The 20,363-nt window shown below is 28.4% G+C and overlaps 5 protein-coding genes and 2 long non-coding RNA genes across 8 annotated transcripts; 2 read left to right on the forward strand and 5 right to left on the reverse strand.

The window, feature by feature from the left end:
* Nucleotides 1-157: 157 nt before the first annotated feature.
* Nucleotides 158-1,781, forward strand: LOC109602385 (zinc finger protein OZF). The gene is made up of 4 exons (XM_020018749.2): nucleotides 158-325; nucleotides 377-762; nucleotides 1,009-1,275; nucleotides 1,330-1,781. The coding sequence occupies exons 1-4, from the start codon at nucleotides 173-175 to the stop codon at nucleotides 1,715-1,717; spliced, it is 1,194 nt and encodes a 397-aa protein (XP_019874308.2). The 5' UTR covers nucleotides 158-172; the 3' UTR covers nucleotides 1,718-1,781.
* LOC126265379 (uncharacterized) lies at nucleotides 1,742-3,764 on the reverse strand. Its single transcript, XR_007547877.1, has 3 exons — nucleotides 3,656-3,764; nucleotides 3,395-3,465; nucleotides 1,742-1,911 (listed from the first exon to the last, which is right to left on the reverse strand). It is a non-coding gene; the product is annotated as an uncharacterized LOC126265379 (long non-coding RNA).
* Nucleotides 3,765-3,888: 124 nt separating this feature from the next.
* Nucleotides 3,889-4,965, forward strand: LOC109602387 (stromal cell-derived factor 2). Its single transcript, XM_020018750.2, has 3 exons — nucleotides 3,889-4,027; nucleotides 4,237-4,599; nucleotides 4,656-4,965. Exons 1-3 carry the CDS (start codon nucleotides 3,955-3,957, stop codon nucleotides 4,874-4,876), a joined length of 657 nt encoding a protein of 218 aa, XP_019874309.1. The 5' UTR covers nucleotides 3,889-3,954; the 3' UTR covers nucleotides 4,877-4,965.
* A 201-nt stretch (nucleotides 4,966-5,166) lies between these two features.
* LOC126265350 (uncharacterized) lies at nucleotides 5,167-5,826 on the reverse strand. Its single transcript, XR_007547852.1, has 2 exons — nucleotides 5,463-5,826; nucleotides 5,167-5,379 (listed from the first exon to the last, which is right to left on the reverse strand). It is a non-coding gene; the product is annotated as an uncharacterized LOC126265350 (long non-coding RNA).
* An 811-nt stretch (nucleotides 5,827-6,637) lies between these two features.
* LOC109602381 (uncharacterized) lies at nucleotides 6,638-7,816 on the reverse strand. Its single transcript, XM_049966367.1, has 4 exons — nucleotides 7,643-7,816; nucleotides 7,324-7,584; nucleotides 6,908-7,270; nucleotides 6,638-6,750 (listed from the first exon to the last, which is right to left on the reverse strand). Exons 1-4 carry the CDS (start codon nucleotides 7,707-7,709, stop codon nucleotides 6,638-6,640), a joined length of 804 nt encoding a protein of 267 aa, XP_049822324.1. The 5' UTR covers nucleotides 7,710-7,816.
* Nucleotides 7,817-8,736: 920 nt separating this feature from the next.
* LOC109607779 (uncharacterized) lies at nucleotides 8,737-10,191 on the reverse strand. The gene is made up of 4 exons (XM_020024248.2): nucleotides 9,876-10,191; nucleotides 9,563-9,817; nucleotides 9,141-9,509; nucleotides 8,737-8,977 (listed from the first exon to the last, which is right to left on the reverse strand). Exons 1-4 carry the CDS (start codon nucleotides 9,940-9,942, stop codon nucleotides 8,862-8,864), a joined length of 807 nt encoding a protein of 268 aa, XP_019879807.2. The 5' UTR covers nucleotides 9,943-10,191; the 3' UTR covers nucleotides 8,737-8,861.
* A 2,270-nt stretch (nucleotides 10,192-12,461) lies between these two features.
* Nucleotides 12,462-13,933, reverse strand: LOC109602383 (uncharacterized). Of its 2 annotated transcripts, none has more exons than XM_020018747.2 (4): nucleotides 13,801-13,933; nucleotides 13,482-13,742; nucleotides 13,051-13,428; nucleotides 12,462-12,561 (listed from the first exon to the last, which is right to left on the reverse strand). In XM_020018747.2, the coding sequence occupies exons 1-4, from the start codon at nucleotides 13,865-13,867 to the stop codon at nucleotides 12,467-12,469; spliced, it is 801 nt and encodes a 266-aa protein (XP_019874306.1). In that variant the 5' UTR covers nucleotides 13,868-13,933; the 3' UTR covers nucleotides 12,462-12,466. The 2 variants fall into 2 exon arrangements, with proteins under 2 accessions (XP_019874306.1, XP_019874304.1); XM_020018745.2 differs by lacking the exon at nucleotides 12,462-12,561 and adding an exon at nucleotides 12,718-12,893.
* Between the last annotated feature and the right edge of the window lie 6,430 nt (nucleotides 13,934-20,363).

A 20,363-nucleotide genomic window follows, 5' to 3' on the forward strand; every position in this document is an offset into this window, starting at 1 on the left:
ATCCATTACAACTACCGGTAAAAAGCTCACATCAAACAATAAAGTGATACAGACTTATAAACTCTCAATGTGTTAAAGCGAGACAGCAGACAGTGGTATATTTGACCTACGAGTTCTGACACATTTAATCTACTTGAATTTAAACGTCAGGTTTGACGTTTGCTGTCATAAAATGAATAATACACAAATATTTTTAGCAGAAACAAATACTTGTAGGACATGTATGGATACGGGAAACGAAATGACCTCACTTTTCAGTATTATATGCATCGGGAACAAACAAGAAAGTCTCTCAACACTTTTAATGAAGTCCTCTGATTTACAGGTACAAATAATTTTTAAGGGCTGAATGGTATTTTAATGAAAAACGTTCTAGGTGTCAGAAACTGATTTATTTTCAAAAAACATATGTGCAATATGCTTAGAAAAACTAACACAATGTTACTTATTTCGGGAACAGTGCAATGAAACTCATCAGAAACTTCAAAAGCTCTACGAAACAAGCTGTTATAATTTGTCTGTGATTAAAATTGACCCTTCAATAGAAGAAAATGTAAAAACTCCAAACTCCGAAAATGAAAAAGACGCGATAGAAAATCGGGACAACGAAAATGTGGATTGTAAAAATTCCAATGAACTAAAATTTAATTGTGATCAATGTGGCAAAGAGTTTCCTAACAAATACTATGCACAAAGACATATGAAAACACATTCTGATGATCCCAATTTGACTTGCAAAGTTTGTTTAAAAAAATTCACCAGGTAATAAGATTTAAAAGTACAAATAAAGTGTGTTCATTCAAATCAGTCTTTTAACATAAAATACACATAATGCATGGATTCTAACTACTTCCTATCCTCAGATATTCTAGTCAGTTTAAATACAGTGTGGCTTGTTTAAGGTGGAAACTTTTTTAATGTGATGCTATCAAAACTACTATGTGAAGATATCTGGTTTTGAATCAACGCTCCTTAAATATGCAACATATGAATGTACTGAATTTTTAGAGCAGCAGATGTGAAACGGCACATGTCAATTCATACAGGAGATAAACCATTCCATTGCATCCTCTGTGACGTGTCCTTCACTCAATCCGGAAGTTTGTCAAGTCACATGAGAAAACATCACAATTTCCCTCAGAAAACAAAAAATTCCGTAAGAACATACTTGTGTTCAATTTGTGGCAAATCGTTCAAACAGTCGTCGATTCTTACAATTCATTTAAGGCGACACGTGGGCGAGAAGCCTTATTCTTGCAAATATTGCCCTATGAGGTATGATTGTTAGTACACGAAAATCACCAAAGACTAACTTTATTTTTATTGTAGTTTCGTGTCGAGCGGACGCCTGACGTCCCACCAAAGGGTGCACACGGGCGAAAGACCCTTCCCGTGTAAAGTGTGCGGCAAAAAGTTCGCCCAATCCACGGCGGTGGCGAAACACATGCAAACCCACACGGGAATCAGACCGCACGAGTGTGGTGTGTGCAAGAAGAGTTTCAAGTCGCAATATTTTCTTAACATCCACGTGCGGAGACACACGGGCGAAAAGCCCTACCTGTGCACCGTGTGCGGCAGGGCGTTCGCCGACCCGAAGAATTTCAAGGAGCACACGAACATACACGCGAACTTACGGCCCTACTTGTGCGGCAAATGCGGGAAAAGCTTCAAGAGGAACGCTCACTTGAAGATACACGCGAAAACTCACGAGAAATAATTGCTGGACAATTAAATATGTGTATTAAATCAATAAACTTTATTAATATAATACGTAAATTATATTGTTTCCGTCGGTTTCATAAAATCAATATTAAATTGTTGTCATTATAGAAGAAAATACTAGAAATAGTTGTTCAAAAACTTACTTTGCGTTGCCAGTTGCCCAGTCAACAGGTCTCGTTCTGGACCTACCTGAAAACATTCATAATAATTAATTAATCCCATTATTTAATTAGGAAAATTATACATGGTGTTTCTAAAACCAGTCTCCTCTTTTTCTACCCCTATTTTCTGAGTTATTGGGTATTTTTTTAAATTATTAAGCTGCATAATTTAGAAGAAAACAGCTATTGTTGATTATTTTTTATTCATGTTAAGATATTTCAGTTTATATAATTGAAGGAAGCCATAGTAACTTTTATATAATAAAAAATTCAGAAGATATATTTAATTACTTTTAATATTTAATAACAAAAAATATTTACTATTTTTTATTAATTTAATAAATAACTGTCCAAACTGTCCTTTATGTAATTTTATTTCTTAATCTGCCTGGGAGGAATAATATAGTAGAACTATTTTAAATAAAATATTTCGATTACAATTAATAAGAGGTGTCTGTTTCCTAATTGACATTAAGATAATAAAGTATGATATTTGTCTGAAGGATAACATATCAAATTTAAATACAATTGGACTAAAGATAATAAAAATAAAAGGAAAAAATAATTTCTGAAATTTAAATTTAATGAGAAGAGATTCTTCATTATTACCTGCTCCCAAATTTAGACTACTTATTTTAGAAACATTCATTTAAAACTAAACATCTCTACTTTCTACATAAGTTATGAAATGTAAGTAAGAAGTTTTTGTGACTTTTTTTGGAATCCACTTTTTATGTAATTACCTTTTCCTGTTGTTTTATTGTCTTTCCAAGGTTTATTCATTCTAGAATGACTAATTCACTTCACATGAGTCTTGGAATTAAAGAAAAGCAACTTACAAGAAATATAAGCTGCTATCTATTGTGTGAACACAAAAAATACATAGCCAAGCATGTGGAATTTAGAAGAAAAAAGGTATTGTTGATTATTTTTGATTCATACAGTAATTTTTAAAATATTTCAGTTTATATATTTGAAGAAAGCCAAAGTAACTTTCATATAATAAAAAGTTCAAAAGATAAGATACATTTGATTACTTTTAATACTTAAATAATAAAAAAATATTTACTTTTTTATTATTAATTTAATAAACAACTGTCCCAACTGTTCTTTATGTAATTTTATTTTTTAATCTGGAGAAATAATACAGTATAACTATTTTAAATAAAATATTTCGATTGCAATTAATTAAAGGTGTCTGTTTCCTAATTAACATTAAGATAGTAAAGTATGATATTTCTCTTGAGGATAACACATATCAAATTTAAATACAATTGGACTAAAGATAATAAAAATATAAGGAAAAAATAATTTCTGAAATTTAAATTTAATGGGAAGAGTTTCTTCATTATTACCTGCTCCCAAATTTAGACTACTTATTTTAGAAACACTTTGTATAACAGAGAAGCATTAATTTAAAATTAAACATCTTTACTTTCTATATAAGTTATGAAATGTAAGTAAGAAGTTTTTGTGACTTTTTTTTTGGAATCCATTTTTTATGTAATTACCTTTTTCTGTTGATTTATTGTCTTTCCCAGGTTTATCCATTCTAGAATGATTAATTCACTTCACAAGAGTCCTGGAATTAAAGAAAAACAACTTAAAAGGAAATATAAGCAGTTAGCTATTGTGTGAATATAAAAAATACATAGCCAAGAAAAAAATTCACAGTTGTTAATTTATTCATTTAAATAATGAATATTTCGCCATTTTCAAAATGTACTGATAAAAATGTGACATTTTTTAATCTAATGAAATTAAAAGCTTACCTAAAGTTTTCCCACAACCATTTAAAATGACGCCATTTTTAACATACTAAGTATAGCCAACTTTAAAAATGTATATTTTCATATTCCTATGTTTTAAATTTATTTATTCCTGGTAAAATACTTCTTCAACACCTTCATGTTAACAAGTGGAAACCAGTTTAGAGGAGGAGTGACTTTAAATAGCACTAATTTGATCACTTAAAGCTCTTGATGACGTCACAACATCGAGTGTTGGCAAACCTGCTCCACCAATTTTTAGTAGGTGATAAAACGTCAGACGACTCGTCCAAGTAAACAATATGATTTTCCCTGAAAATACGTATTGTTTGGCAGTTTTCCTTGCCTTATTACAATCAGTTTTATTCATTGAAGGTATGTAGAAATTTCCATAAGCCAATTCCAGTGATTTCATTCATTTATTCCAATTACAATCGCATACACTTGTGTCGCTTTCTGATTGGTCCAAGTGTTCGATTTAAATTCCTGATATAAAATGCCGAATTTACTAATAATATAAGTTACTACAACTTTATTCTTATTAATTGAGCTAAGTCATCAAAAAAATGGTGTGTACGTTCAAGGTGCGAAACAGAAATATGTGACGTGTGGCTCCGTTGTAAAACTGCTGAACACAGACTATAGAGTCCGACTGCATTCTCACGACGTGAAATATGGTACCGGAAGCGGACAACAATCTGTAACGGCTACGGAAATACAGGAAGACATAAATAGCCACTGGATTGTAAAGGGGCCCACTGGTAAATCATGCACTAGAGGTGAACCTATAAAGTGTGGCAGTGTTGTGAGGCTGGAACATATCGAAACCAAAAAGAATTTGCACTCGCATCATTTCTCCAGTCCCTTGAGTGGTAACCAAGAGATTAGTTGTTATGGGGATAATGGAGAGGGTGACACTGGTGATCACTGGACTGTTATTTGCTCAGGTAAAAGTAACACCATAACTGTTGTGAAATTTGATATCACCTCCCAATTTTTACAGGCGACAGTTGGTTAAGAGATGACAGTGTTATGTTGAAACATGTGGACACCAGTATGTACTTGTCAACCTCTGGTAGAACTTTCGGAAGGCCCATCAATGGTCAGATGGAAGTTGTGGGTGTTTCATCTTCATCTGGTTCTGTACATTGGCAAACTATGGAGGGCGTTTATTTGCATGCACCTGATATCATGGCCCACAAAACTGTGCACACTGAACTATAGTGATCTAGTTTTAAATAGATTAATTTTGTACAATTTGTAATTTATTTATTTGTATATTTGTGTGATTTAATTAAAGTTTTTAAGACCTCTCCTTTGTTTTTTTCTTTAATAAATGTTTATGCAATAAAAATATCTCATTAAATTGCAACCTATATTCTCAATATAAAATCATTTTCAATCAATGTTAAAATACTATGACACATTGTTTTTAAATAAAAAGATTTCACACTATGAAATAGACCATGTAAGCATTTAATTGATAAAATAATATTTAATTAAAACTCAATTGCAACAAAACTAAAATAAAATTATAATTTTAATACATAAAAACATGCATCATAATTTTATTACATAAAAAACTAATCACACTGAACTAAACTAAACATTTTATGTTGATTTTATTTGAGCTGCACTTGTGCTATTTGTCTGCCTTTGTCTGTTCTTTCTTCGCACATTTAAAGACGATTCCACGACGATTTCATCGAAAGCAGGTCCAAAGACAGCTACAAAAAACAATTTTTAATTAAATTACTATCTTAGCATTGATTAACTAACACAGTATAAGGCGTTTTCTTTGTTAACTTACATTGTGACGGTTTTGTAGGTTGTACTTCCTTTTGTGTTTCCAATTTAGCACCACAAGCAATATGCAAAACAAATAAACTACACAAAACAACAAATAAAAATAGTTTACTGTTCATTTTACCGGTTAGTCCGCAGCGAACTGGTTTGTTATAGATTGGACGTCGGTTTGAAACTAATCATTCTCATTTGGTATATGTATAGGTATCAAATGGGATCAATTTTCTTCAACTTTCACTAATTGCGTAACCCATATGTGTGCTCGGACTCAACAGGTTCTTTAATATTTTAAAAGAAATGCAACAACGACATTTTAAATCGGTTCAGCCTTTCGGCTATAGATAATTTAAATATTATATAAAGAAACACAAACGCAAATGTTGTATTACCATAAATAGGAATATATTGAGAGCTAATTATTGTACAATATTAATGATTTTAATTAATCTTTTATAGGTACACATTATATATACTCATAAAATCATTTAGATATTTATTAACGAAAATCATTAATTAAATTAATTGAAAATTATGTTATGTTGAAGTAATAAAATAACAATCGTGACAGCTTTGATTTAAACCAGATTATAATTTATACACAAGTTAATTATGAATATTTATTAGTAAAGAATTTAGTAAATAATTTTATTGTAAGTTACAATGAATGAAATAAAATAATAAAAAAAATTACAGAAAAGTATTGAGAATTGAAATTTTAATGCAAATTAAACACCTAAATTCCACTTTTCTATCACCAAATTATGTAATTTTTATATATCTTAATGTGATAATTCTTTATAGGGATTAAAAGCAATGTTGTTGTAAAATAAACTATTTTATTTATATTTTAATAAATAAAAACAATTGCTTAATTTATTGATTATTTCAATTTTTTGCTGTTTCATTTGGAATAATATTAGTCTTGGTTCACTAAAAGCTGTGGCATGAAAGGATGAAGCAACTCCTTTACCTTAACAAAAACACAGTTTATAACATTCATAATTATTAATTTGAAACAAAATCCACAGCCATGTATTTATATACACTTTACATACTACACAAATAAAATGGATCTTCCATATTTAAATTTTTCACTGTTGGGTGTAAAATAAACTGGTGTTTATAGTAGAGATTTTATTTTCTTATTAATAAATATATACATTCAATTAAATAGGTCTATTAATGGCGATTATCTAAGTTTTTGTTTTTCTTCAAGTTCTTCCTCAAAAAGTACTGGCTAGCAGCCGGGTCTCCGAAAGCTGTGGCGTGACTGGAAGCAACACCTCCCTTACCTGAATGGAAACAGAAGAAAACATACCATAACAAGATGAAGCAGAAAATCGAACCCTTAATCCATAACTATATATATACATGCTAACAATATACTGTACAGTTGTTACGTTTAGAACGAAGATACGAATAGAAAATGGCCGTAATCAGATTTATTACCGGTGCTGAAAGCGTTGGCGATCGCTGTGGCGGACCCGGCTGGGTAACTGCCATCTTCATCCTGACTTTGTCTTCCACCGGAACGGATCACACCGAAAGAAATTGGGAAGAAGGCGTTGTAGCCGCGTCCTCCGAAGGGCCATGCGATCTGATCATCATCATCGTCTTCTTCATCTTGGACGATTACAGTTTTTGGCTTTTGTTTGCGTCTTAGAGTCTTGGGTTTGACGGTGGTGGGTACGATCGCTTCCTCTTCATCTTCGGCTGCTGGTTCTTCTTCGGTTACTGGTTCTTGGGGTTGGAATGGTTGTTGAGTTACTGGAATTTCTTGTTCGTCGGCAGGTTGCTCCTGAGGAGTCTCGACTAGAAATTGTTCAATTAAACTATTGTACAGTTAATGGTATTTGTTGTCTTACTGGGTGTTTGTTCAGGAACAGCAAATGAATCGTCCTGTTGGTTAGCTTGGATGGGATAATCTTCCTGTGCGGCAGAAGCCTGTTCATCCTGGGTGGGTGCGCCGTATTGATCTCCGATGAAGGAGTTTGTGACAACTGCGTCACCACCACCACCTGCTGCGAACATGGCCATTGTTGGAGGAACGTATGAGCGTCTCGACAAGGGATGGCCATAGTATCCTCCGAACATGACCGTCTTTTGAGGCACTGACCTTCTGTGTACTATACAAGGAATTTTAATGATTGATGGGTGATTGATTGTGTTAATTTGTTAACTTACCATTGTATGGGTAGGCAGTAACACATGCGAGCAACGCGAACAGACACAGAATGTTAACACTGGCCATGATAGATGTTATCTAGTGACTTTGATCGGTAATGTTGTGATGAGACATGCACTTCTTGATTTTATATTTATATAATGGCCCCTCCCCACTATTTTATGCAAAATGAACGAAACAAAACGACACCCCGTTAAAGCATATTTCAGGTGAACCGAACCCGGAATTACGTGTGATTATTTTAATTAAGATTCGAAGTGACTTGTATTAACATATATTTTTTATTCAGTTATATTTATTTTAATGAATTGAATTATTTTGACTATAGTTAGTTATTTCTGATTATATTGAGTAAGAAATAGTTGATTTACTTTATTCATATCTAATATTATTTTTTATTAAATTTCGAATTGCCCTTTTAATTTAATTTATTTTTATTTTTCTTATAATTTGGTAAATAATTCATATTATTTCTTGAAATCTATTATTTTGTTTCTAATTATTTCTTTTATTTATTTATTTATTCTAATTCTGACGTTCTTGCTATAATTTCGTTTATTTTTATTTATTTCTGACAATTTTGTAAAAATCAGTAATAGTATATTTTATGTACTTAAAATATTGTTTAATATTATATAATTTATTTTTTTTTTGTATTTTTTTGGATATATACATTTTAATATGTGTAATATTTTGAATCAAAATATTTTCTTATATAATTAGTATATTCAAAATTACTCCTATTAAATTTAATTAATTTGAATTACTATATTTTTTATTATATCTTGATGTTCTAATTTTTTATAGAGAATATTTATTGAAAAAATAAAAGCAAAATTCTACAATGAACTATTTTATTTATATTTTTATAAATATTAACAATTGTTTAATTTATTGAGTACTTTTAATTTTTGCTGTTTCTTCTGGAATTATATGATCTATATAGAAGTCTTGGATTACCAAAAGCGGTGGCATAACTGAATGAAGAACTTCATTTACCCTAACTAAAACAAAAATTATACCATTTATAATTATTAATTTTAAACCAAATACACAACCATGTATTTACACGTATGTACATTTTAAAACTATTTAATATACTATAAAATAAACTCTTCCATAATTAAATTTTTATCGGGTCGGGTGTAAAATATACTGCTGTTTATAATAAAGATTTTATTTTCTTATTAATAAATATAAACATTTAATTTAATAGGTCTATTCATGGCGATTAACTAAGTTTTTGTTTGTCTTCAAGTTCTTCCTCAAAAAGTGCTGGCTAGAAGCCGGATCTCCGAAAGCGGTGGCGTGACTGGATGCAACACCTCCCTTACCTGAATAGAAACAGAATAAATCATAAAATAACAAAATAAAGCAGAAAATTGAACTCATAATCCATAATCATATATTTATATATACATGCTAATAATATAGTGTACAGTTGTTACGTTTAGAACGAAGACACGATTAAAAAATGGCTGTAATTAGAATTATTACCGGTGCTGAAAGAGTTGGCAATCGCAGTGGCGGACCCGCCTAGGTAACTGCCATCTTCATCCTGATTTTGTCTTCCACCCGAACGGGTCAGACCGAAAGAAATTGGGAAGAAAGCGTTGTAGCCGCGTCCTCCGAAGGGCCATGCAATCTGATCATCATCATCGTCTTCTTGAACGATTACAGTTTTTGGCTTTTGTTTGCGTCTTACGGTCTTCTTGGGTTTGACGGTGGAGGGTGCGATTGCTTCCTCTTCATCTTCGGCTGTTGGTGCTTCTTCGGTTACTGGTTCTTGGGGTTGGAATGGTTGGAAAGGTTGTTGAGCTACTGGGAGTTGTTGTTCGTCGATAGGTTGCTCCTGAGGAGTCTCGACTGGAAATTGTTCCATTAGATTATTGTACATTTAATGGTTTTTGTTGTCTTACTGGGTGTTTGTTCAGGAACAGCGAAGGAACTGTCCTGTTGGTTGGCTTGGATGGGATAATCTTCCTGTGCAGCAGAAGCGTATTCATCCTGGGTGGGTGCTCCGTATTGGCCACCAATGAAGGAGTTTGTAGCAACGGCGTCACCATTACCTTCAGCTGCAAACATGGTCATTGTTGGGGGATCGTATGAGCGTCTCGACAAAGGATGACCATAGTAACCTCCGATCGTTTTTTGAGGCAGAGACCTCCTGTAAACTACAAAAGAGATTTTAATGATTGGTGAGTGATGGATGGTGTTAATTTGTTAACTTACCATTGTATGGAAAAGCAGTGGCACATACGAGCAACGCTAATAAACACAAAATGTTAACACTGACCATGATAGGTGTTATCTAGAGACTTTGATCAGTAATGTTGTGATGAGACATGCATTTCTAGATTTTTATATATAAACGATGGCCCGTCCCCACTATCTTTTACAAAATAAACGAAACAAGATGACACCCCATTTAAGCACATTTCAGGAATTCAAATTTGTATGCAATTATTATAATGAATGTTCGAGACGACTTAAATTTACATACATTTTTTATTCTGTCTATGATTAATTATTTCTGATAATTTTCAAATAGTCGATTTATTTTATTCATACCCGATAATATTTATTATTAAAATTCGAATTGTCCTTGTAATTTAATTTATTATTATTATTACCATTATAAAATAATTATAAAATTAAATAATTATTTATTTAAATTCGTTATTTTTGTTTTATAATATTTCTTTTATTAATTTATTTTGATTATGTCGATCTTACTACATTTTAATTTATATCCATTTATATTTTAAACCTTGGTAAATATGAATAATAACTAATTCTATGTACACGTACTATCGGCTCCAGAATTGCATTACCACCTCAAGGTTCATTTTCGCTTGCAGTGTTCGTCGTTGCTCACGACCGATATTTGTGGAGGGGATCAATTTGCTTGGTGTGCTCGGCGCGACGCGAGACGGTCAAATCGTATTCGTGGTGGGGGAAGTGAGTAGTGCGCCAAGCGATACTGAATTGAAAGTGGTAATGCAATTCTGTAACCGATAGTACATAAAATATGGTTTTATATTGTACAATATATTTTTATAATTTATTTCTTTAAACATAAACTATAACTAAAGGTGTGAAATGTTTAATAAAAATATTTTACTATACAATTACTGTATAAATCATATACCTATTTATATATGTTTATTTAAATATTAACAAATATTTTATTTATTGAATGCTTCTAATGTTTGTTGTTTCTTCTGGAATAATTGGATCACCAAAAGCTGTGAATAACGAGATGAAGCACCTCCATTACCTTAACAAATTCACAATTTATACCAATTATAATTATTAATAAGAAACCAAATTCACAATCAAGTATTAATATACATTTGAAAACTATTTTACATACTGTACAAATGAACTGGGTCATGATTAAATTTTTCACTGTCGGATGTTAAATAAATGGTTGTTTATAGTAGAGATTTTATTTTCTTATTAATTAATATAAACATTTAATTTAATAGATCTATTTATGGCGATTAACTAAGATTTTATTTTTCCTCAAGTTCTTCCCCAAAAAGTGCTGGCTAGGAGTCCGATCTCCGAAAGCGGTGGCACGACTGGATGCAACACCTTCCTTACCTGAATAGAAACAGGAGAAATCATACCATAACAAGATGTGAAAATGGTCGTAACCAGATTTATTACCGGTGCTGAAAGAGTTGGCGATCGCAGTGGCGGACCCGGCAGGGTAACTGTCATCTTCATCCAGACTTTGTCTTCCACCCGAAGGGATCGGACCCAAAGAAATTGGGAAGAAGACGTTGTAGCCGCGTCCTCCGAAGGGCCATGCGATTTCGTCTTCTTGAACGATTAAAGTGTTTGGTTTTTGTTTGCGTCTTACAATCTTCTTGGGTTTGACGGTGGTGGGTACGACCGCTTCCACTTCTTCTTCGGGTACCGGTTCTTGGTGTTGTAATGGTTGGAGCGGTTGTTGAGTTACTGGGATTTGTTGTTGGTCGGCAGGTTGCTCCTGAGGAGTCTCAACTGGAAATTGTTCAATTAGTTCATTGTACTTTAGATGGAGTTTATTATCTTACAAGGTATTTGTTTAGAAACAGTGAAGGAATCATCTTGTTGGTTGGCTTGGATGGGATAATCTTCCTGTGTGACAGAAGAGTATGTGTCCTGATTGGGTGCACCATCTTGTCCTCCGATGAAGGAGTTAGTGGCGACGGTGTCTCCACTACCTTCAACTATAAACATGGTCATTGTTGGAGGAACGTATGAGTGTCTTGACAACGGATGGCCATAGTAACCACCTAACATGACCATCTTTCGAGGCAAAGATATCCTGTAAACTAAAAAATACAATTTAATAATTGATTATTGATGATGTTAATTTGTTTAACTTATCATTGAATGGGAAGTCAGTGGCACAAGTTATTTAGACAAAGAATCCATTATTTTTATTTATATTATTTCATTTAATAATTTTTTCTCATTCTGTCGTTCTTACTGTAATTTAATTTATTATTATTTATTACTGATAATTGTGTAAAATCAATGTTTATGTACTTAAAATATTTTTTGTTTTACACAATTTATTTTCATTATGTATTTCTTGGGACATAGGTAACTTAAGATGTAACATTTTTAATAATAATATTTTATTATATAATTATTATATTTAAAATTACTTATATTAAATTAAATTACTTTGGATTACTAAATTTTTTATATATGTTGGTGTCTAAGTTTTTATGGAGAATATTTATTGAAAAAAGCAACATTCTAAAATAAACCATTTATATTTTAATTAATATTAACAATTTTGTTTAATTTATTGAATACTTCTAATGTTTGCGGTTTCTTCTGGAATAATATGACCTATATGGAAGTCTTGGATCACCAAAAGCTGTGGCATGACTGGATGAAGAACCTCCTTTACCTTAACAAAAACATAATTTATACCATTTATAATTATTAATTTGAAACCAAATCCACAACCATCTTTTATATACATTTTAAAACTATTTTACATACTGTACAAATGAACTGGAACTTCCATAATTAATTTTTTCATTGTCGGGTGTAAAATAAACTGTTATTTATAGTAGAGATTTTATTTTCTTATTAATAAATATAAACATTTAATTTAATAGGTCTATTCATGGCGATTAACTAAGTTTTTGTTTTTCTTCAAGTTCTTCCTCAAAAAGTACTGGCTAAGAGCCGGATCTCCGAAAGCAGTGGCGTGACTGGATGCAACACCTCCCTTACCTGAATAGAAACAGAAGAAAACATACCATAACAAGATGAAGCAGAAAATCGAACCCATAATCCATAACCATATATATACATGCTAACAATATACTGTACAGTTGTTACATTTAGAACGAAGATACGATTAGAAAATGGCCGTAATCAGATTTATTACCGGTGCTGAAAGAGTTGGCGATCGCAGTGGCGGACCCGGCTGGGTAACTGCCATCTTCATCCAGACTTTGTCTTCCACCCGAACGGGTCAGACCGAAGGAAATTGGGAAGAAGGCGTTGTAGCCGCGTCCTCCGAAGGGCCATGCGACTTGTTCGTCATCATCGTCTTCTTCGTCTTCTTGAACGATTACGGTTTTTGGTTTTTGTTTGCGTCTTACAGTCTTCTTGGGTTTGACGGTGGTGGGTGCGATGGCTTCCTCTTCGTCTTCGGCTGCTGGTTCTTCTTCGGCTACTGGCTCTTGGGGTTGGAATGGTTGGAGTGGTTGTTGAGTTACTGGGATTTGTTGTTCGTCGGCAGATTGTTCCTGAGGAGTCTCGACTGGAAATTATTCAGTTAGTCTATAGTTCTTTTAATAGTTTTTGTTGTCTTACTGGGTGTTTGTTCAGGAACAGCGAAAGAATCGTCCTGTTGGTTGGCTTGGATAGGATAATCTTCCTGTGCAGCAGAAGCGTATTCGTCCTGGGTGGGTGCGCCGTATTGGCCTCCGATGAAGGAGTTTGTGGCAACGGCGTCACCACTACCACCAGCTGCGAACATGGTCATTGTTGGAGGAACGTATGAGCGTCTCGACAAGGGATGGCCATAGTATCCTCCGAACATGACCGCCTTTTGAGGCGCAGACCTCCTGTAAACTACAAAAGGCATTTCAATAATTGATGGGTGATTGATGGTGTTAATTTGTTAACTTACCATTGTACGGGTAGGCAGTGGCACATGCGAGCAACGCGAACAGACACAGAATGTTAACACTGGCCATGATAGATGTTATCTAGTGACTTTGATCGGTAATGTTGTGATGAGACGTGCATTTCTAGATTTTATATTTATATGATGGCCCCTCCCCACTATCTTCTGCAAAATAAACGAAACAAGACGACACCCCATTTAAGCATATTTCAGGTGAACCGAACCCGGATTTACATGCGATGATTTTGATTAATATTCGATATGACTTGAATTAATATTAAACAAACATTTTTTATTCAATATTATTTATTAAATTTTCAATTATTTTTAATTATTTCTAATAATTTTCATTGATAAATAGTTTATTTACTGGTTTATAATAATAATAATATTTTTTAATAAATTACAATTGTACTTTTAATTTAATTAATTTTTAATATTCTTATGATTTGGTAAATAATTAATTTTATTTATTTAAATCCTTTATTTTATTTTATATTATTTGTTTTATTCATTTCTTTTGATTTGGTCGTTGTCGCCATAATTTCATTCAACATCTTTTATTCAATATTATTTATTAAATTTTCAATTATTTTTAATGATTTCTAATAATTTTCATTGATAAATGGTTTATTTATTGGTTTGTTCACATATATACTTATTTAATAATATTTTTTAATAAATTTCAAATTGTACTTAGTTTGTACTAGTTTATTTACTGGTTTATAATATTAATAATATTTTTTAATAAATTACAAATTGTACTTTTAATTTAATTAATTTTTTATATTCTTGTGATTTGGTAAATAATTAATTTTATTTATTTAAATCCTTTATTTTATTTTATTTTATTTGTTTTATTAATTTCTTCTGATTTGGTCGTTGTTGCTATAATTTCATTCAACATTTTTTATTCAATATTATTTATTAAATCTTAAATTATTTTTAATTATTTCTAATAATTTTCATTGATAAATGGGTTATTTATTGGTTTGTTCACATATATACTTATTTAATAATATTTTTTAATAAATTTCAAATTGTACTTAGTTTGTACTAGTTTATTTACTGGTTTATAATATTAATAATATTTTTTAATAAATTTCAAATTGTACTTTTAATTTAATTAATTTTTAATATTCTTTTGATTTGGTAAATAATTAATTTTATTTATTTAAATCCTTTATTTTATTTTATATTATTTGTTTTATCCATTTCTTCTGATTTGGTCCTTGTTGCTATAATTTTATTCAACATTTTTTATTCAATATTATTTATTAAATTTTCAATTATTTTTAATTATATCTAATGATTTCTAATAATTTTCATTGATAAATGGTTTATTTATTGGTTTATTCATATATATACTTACTTAATAATATTTTTTAATACATTTCAAATTGTACTCTTAATTTAATTATTTTTTAATATTCTTATAATTTGGTAAATAATTAATTTTATTTATTTAAATCCTTTATTTTATTTTATATTATTTGTTTTATTAATTTCTTCTGATTTGGTTGTTCTTGCTATAATTTCATTCATTTTTATTTATTTCTGATATCTGATAAATCAATAAAAGTTCAATTTCTGAATTTAGATCTATTGTTACTTTATACAATTTATATTTATTATGTACTTTTTTGGACAACCTATGGTGTACAATTTTACTATATATTTTATTAATTTAAAATTGTAAATTATTACAGAACTTGAACTTCTTGTAGGTCGTTTCATATTTCATAAAGAAATAAAGAAATAAAATAGTTTACTAAATTATTTTTGGATGAGATATTCTATTTTTAACTGCGTCTTTGTACATGCGATGATCCTTTGTTAAATTAAAAAATAATAATAATGAAATTAGCATAAAAACAAGAGTTTAAATTCTTTATTTCATTTTATATTATTTGTTATATTATTTTCTTCTGATTTGCTCATTCTTGCTATAATTTCTTTCATTTTTATCTATTTTTGATAACTAAAAATCAATAAAAGTTCAATTTATGTATTTAAATCTATTGTTATTTTATACAATTTATTTTTATTATTTTCCCTTTTGGACATAAGTAACCTAAGGTTTACAATTTTTGGTTTATATATATTAAGATTTTTATTTAATAGTTTTCTGTTACTTTATTATATTTTTTATTAATTTAAAATTATAAAGTATTACGCAACTTAGATTTCTTGTAGGTCACTTCATATTTCATAAAGAAATAAAGAAATAAAATAGTTTACTAAATTATTTTTGGATGAGACATTCTATTTTTAACTGCGTCTTTGTACGTGCAATGATCCTTTGTTAAATTAAAAAATAATAATAATGAAATTAGCATAAAAACAAGAGTGGAATCGGTACGGTTCATCGGAATAGACAAAGATATTGGCGGAGTTTTATTATGTAATGTGCGTGCTTATTATCCATCCAACACGTAGCATTTTAAATCATTCAACGTATGTGGCTACTCATCCTGTATGTTTTACCATATAAATTAATACGGTTCTGGATGAAATTTACTTGTTTTACTAAAAAAAGATTTTTTATAACAGTTCTAAAACTGTATTAGAATTTAATATTTTTTAATTTTTACATATCATAAATGTACTGTAGATTTTAAATTAATTGATAATTTTTACATTTTTTAAATTTTAATTATGTATATTATTGTTTTTTTTTCTCATTTGTTAAGTTTAACATAGTTATTTCTGTTGTGAAGATAAATAGACTGAATAAGTAATTTTCTGCGCATTCGCCAAAATTTAAACCAGGACTACAACACGCGATTCCACTTGTTAAATTGAAAAATTCGATTATCGATTAACGAACGACATGCGGCGAATAAACAATTTTGCGAAAACTAATATTTTTCAATTGCGACAATAATAACAAACACTTAAACCATTTGACACGTTTCCTCAAGTGGGTACGAACTTTAGATAAGATCAATTGTATTCAGCAAAAGATTTAATTTCAAATTTAATTTGTGTTTTTATTCGAATCGGATGCTGGCATTATTAAATTTCAGCAGGAATACCAAGGCCGCTAAAATGTAAATCACAATTCCGAAGGCTCGTTTGCAATTCAACGACGGACGAAGTGTGCGCCAGGTGCAACGTTTCTAACGACGATTGAGTCGAATTGTCGTGGAAACGACGCAATTTCATCCATCGTAGTAATTGTGACAAGGCGAGTAATTCGGTGGTGGCCAGATGCAGCGATTCCTGCCACTGATTATTATGTAACGGACGTTGGAATTATTCATGTAATCGTGGACGACGGCAGCATGAAAAATCCGATCGTTGGATGAGTTTAGAATTTCGTAGTTGGCAAAAATCGGTGGATGACATATCGATGCGGAATACAAAATCGACCGATTTATTACTTCATTGGCATGGACGAAAAAAAAAACAACCATTAAATTAACTGTTTTGTTACATCTGTGTAATTGTTTTATTGCGAACAGGATATAGCTACTGTTGCGGTTAAGTTTCATGTTAGTACAATGAACTATGTGTATAAAACATTAGGTAATTTGGTTTAGACTATTAATAATTATTCACAACATATTTTAGGACATAAAAATTTCCACTTTAAATGTTGATGTCCTGGTCATTATTAGTTATTCAAAATTGTAGTTAACAATTTACAATTGTATTTAATTTAAAAATTAAGGTAACTTAAAATAAATACATAAAAAAATTTTCTGTTTAATTCTGATATAATTATATAATTTTTATTATTTCTAAATATTATTCTCAAATTATTTATAAACGTTTTTTTTTTAATTTTAAATAATTCCTGCAATTTAATATATTATTATTAAACATAATTTCTATACAGTCTAATTTTTTACTTTACACTAATATTTAACAATTTATTAGTAATTTTATTAGTAACTATCTAATTATTTATATAATTTTTAGATATCCTCCTATATTCCTATTTTAGTAATTTTTAATTTCATTTTGTAGTTTCTAATTAAAAATTAAAAGCTTAAATTAAATTTAAATTTGCATGACAAAGTTTTGATAAATTATTCCTATTTTTATGTATTTAACATAAAAATATTTAAAATTTTTAGTTTTCAGTTTAAGTTTAAATAGAATATTTAAATATATTAAAACAATATTATAAATTTATATATTTCCAAACCTTTACAATTTTTTGATATTTCTCAATACTTTATTTATATATTTATATTTTTATTTATAAATATATAAATAAATAAAAAATGATTATATAAATAAATTTATATAAACATTTTTTTTAATAAGTTTAACAATTCTAAAATTTATTCTTTAATTTCTGCGCTCTCTAATTATTTGACATTATACGGATATTCAATAATTTCATCATTTTTAACAATTTTATTGTGAATATATTACTAAATAAATAGTTAATTATATTATTATTAAAAAAATACTTTTTGGCAATCTCATGAAATTTAGATAGGAACTGAAATTTTAAAATAATTTAACATTAAATTTGCATTACATATTTTATTTTTTGATAATAAATTAATTAAAATTATAGTAAATTAAATATTATTGTTTTTAACAGTTATTACTAATTATCTATTAAATATTTATATAATTTTTAAGTAATCCCTTTATTTATTTTAGTAATATTTCTCCTTCTTATTCTTAAATACATAAAAAGAATAATTCAATTTAAGTTTAATTAGAATATTTAAAAATATTAAAACTATTATAAATTTATATACTTTCAAACTTTTACAATTTTTTATAATACTTCATAATTGTTATACTTTTTATTATGTATAAATATATTTTTATTTTTATATAACCATTTTTTAAGATTTAATAGTTTTAACAATTCAAGCAATTTAGATTCTTCTAAAATTTAAATTTATTTAATTTAATTGCTAGGTTATACGAATATTCAATGATTTCATCATTTTTAACAATTTTATACTGAATTTATTACTATTTAAATGATTAATTATATTAATAATTAAAACTTAGTAACTAAATTTTTAAATTAATTTCGATAATCAATTAATTAAGTTAAAATAATAAATTTATTTATTTTTAATTTGTATAATTTCATTCTGATGTTTCATAATTTAAATTTTTGTTATTTCCATGATATAATTTTAGAATTTTTTTAATAAATTCTTTCCTTTCTATAATGTTAATTAGATACTGAAATGTGTATAAAAATTTAAACAAAATTAATTGCTTCAAACGAATAAAATTTTGAAGTGTTTATATATTAATTTAGAATAATTTCCACAAATAATTAAAAATTGTATCTACCATTATAATACATGCAATTCTAATAAATTTCATTTTGATTCAATGTATAAGATCAATTTTATGGTAGTGTGTAAATGTAAAAATGTCTACAATTAAATATCAGAATAAAATGCTTAACTTATTTCTATATTCTCAAATATTCAAATTAAATAAAAAATATCATTTTATATTTTAAAATTGAATTTATTTTTTTATTAGTTTAGTTCGATTTAAAGTTAAATTAATTCATTATAAAACTCTTTGTTTAATTTCTATATTTTTGTTTTAAGTAATGCAATTTTTACTAATTTAATAATTAATAATTTTTATAAATTCTCTCTTTAAGTTCTTATTAGAACCTAAAACCTTAAATTATTTTAACCTTAAACTTGCATAACATACTTTTGTTTTCGATAATCGATTTATTAAAATTATAGATCATAATCTTCCTTTTTTAATAAGTGGTATTCTTTAATTTAAATATTTGAATATATAAATATAAGTGTGCAATTTAATTCTGATATTTAATAATAGTAATAATTTTTTTATTAATTCTTCCTTTATGTCGTTTCTAATTAGGACATACAAGCTTAAATTAATTTAACTTTAAATTAATTAAACTTTAACTTGTATAACATTAAAATTAAGATAATTTCAATTTTAATTACATAAAAAGATACAATTATCTATTTAATTTGAATATTTGGAAATATAAAAATAATACATTTAGTCTTATGTTTCATAATATTTATATTTTTTATATAAACGATTATACACAATTTCTACACATTCCTAATTTTTTATATTAAACGAATATTGATAATTTTTAACAATGTTATATGAAATTTATTGTTAATTACCTAATTAATTATACAATTATTGAAAAAAAAATAGTTTTAGATATATTATTTATGTATTATGTATGTATTTTAGCAATTTTTAATACGTTTTTCCATTTATAGTTTCTAATTAGAATCTTATTCTTAAATTAATTGAATAACATATTTTAATTTTTTATAATAAATTAATGAAAATTAAGATAAATTTAATGTACAGTACATAAAAGGATTTTAATTGTTTTGTATAATATTTGAAAATATAAAAATAAGTTTACAATTTTATTTTGAAATTTAATAATAGTTTTAATTTTTAATTAATTATGAATAATATTCTTAAATTATGTATCAACACTTCAATATATCATTTATTTAAAGCAATTATTTAAATTTATAAAATTTACTGTTTAATTTCTATACACTCTTGTTTTAAATTATGCGAATACTAAATAATATTATCGTTTTTTA

This window comes from Aethina tumida, chromosome 4 (assembly GCF_024364675.1).
Source record: "Aethina tumida isolate Nest 87 chromosome 4, icAetTumi1.1, whole genome shotgun sequence".
NCBI classification, from domain to species: domain Eukaryota; kingdom Metazoa; phylum Arthropoda; class Insecta; order Coleoptera; family Nitidulidae; genus Aethina; species Aethina tumida.

Excerpts from the sequence above, each read along its gene's own strand:
- LOC109602385 (XM_020018749.2), top strand. The coding sequence starts at position 173 with ATGAATAATACACAAATATTTTTAGCAGAAACAAATACTTGTAGGACA. Across the intron at positions 326-376 it reads TGAAGTCCTCTGATTTACAG|GTGTCAGAAACTGATTTATT; the intron begins GTACAAATAATT and ends AAAACGTTCTAG. Across the intron at positions 1,276-1,329 it reads TGCAAATATTGCCCTATGAG|TTTCGTGTCGAGCGGACGCC; the intron begins GTATGATTGTTA and ends TTTTTATTGTAG.
- LOC109602381 (XM_049966367.1), bottom strand. The coding sequence starts at position 7,709 with ATGGCCAGTGTTAACATTCTGTGTCTGTTCGCGTTGCTCGCATGTGTT. Across the intron at positions 7,585-7,642 it reads TACTGCCTACCCATACAATG|TACACAGAAGGTCAGTGCCT; the intron begins GTAAGTTAACAA and ends TTCCTTGTATAG. Across the intron at positions 7,271-7,323 it reads TGTTCCTGAACAAACACCCA|TCGAGACTCCTCAGGAGCAA; the intron begins GTAAGACAACAA and ends AACAATTTCTAG.
- LOC109607779 (XM_020024248.2), bottom strand. The coding sequence starts at position 9,942 with ATGGTCAGTGTTAACATTTTGTGTTTATTAGCGTTGCTCGTATGTGCC. Across the intron at positions 9,510-9,562 it reads TGTTCCTGAACAAACACCCA|TCGAGACTCCTCAGGAGCAA; the intron begins GTAAGACAACAA and ends AACAATTTCCAG. Across the intron at positions 8,978-9,140 it reads TGCCAACTCTTTCAGCACCG|GTAAGGGAGGTGTTGCATCC; the intron begins GTAATAATTCTA and ends GTTTCTATTCAG.
- LOC109602387 (XM_020018750.2), top strand. The coding sequence starts at position 3,955 with ATGATTTTCCCTGAAAATACGTATTGTTTGGCAGTTTTCCTTGCCTTA. Across the intron at positions 4,028-4,236 it reads ATCAGTTTTATTCATTGAAG|GTGCGAAACAGAAATATGTG; the intron begins GTATGTAGAAAT and ends TGTACGTTCAAG. Across the intron at positions 4,600-4,655 it reads CTGGACTGTTATTTGCTCAG|GCGACAGTTGGTTAAGAGAT; the intron begins GTAAAAGTAACA and ends CAATTTTTACAG.
- LOC109602383 (XM_020018745.2), bottom strand. The coding sequence starts at position 13,867 with ATGGCCAGTGTTAACATTCTGTGTCTGTTCGCGTTGCTCGCATGTGCC. Across the intron at positions 13,743-13,800 it reads CACTGCCTACCCGTACAATG|TTTACAGGAGGTCTGCGCCT; the intron begins GTAAGTTAACAA and ends TGCCTTTTGTAG. Across the intron at positions 12,894-13,050 it reads CGCCAACTCTTTCAGCACCG|GTAAGGGAGGTGTTGCATCC; the intron begins GTAATAAATCTG and ends GTTTCTATTCAG.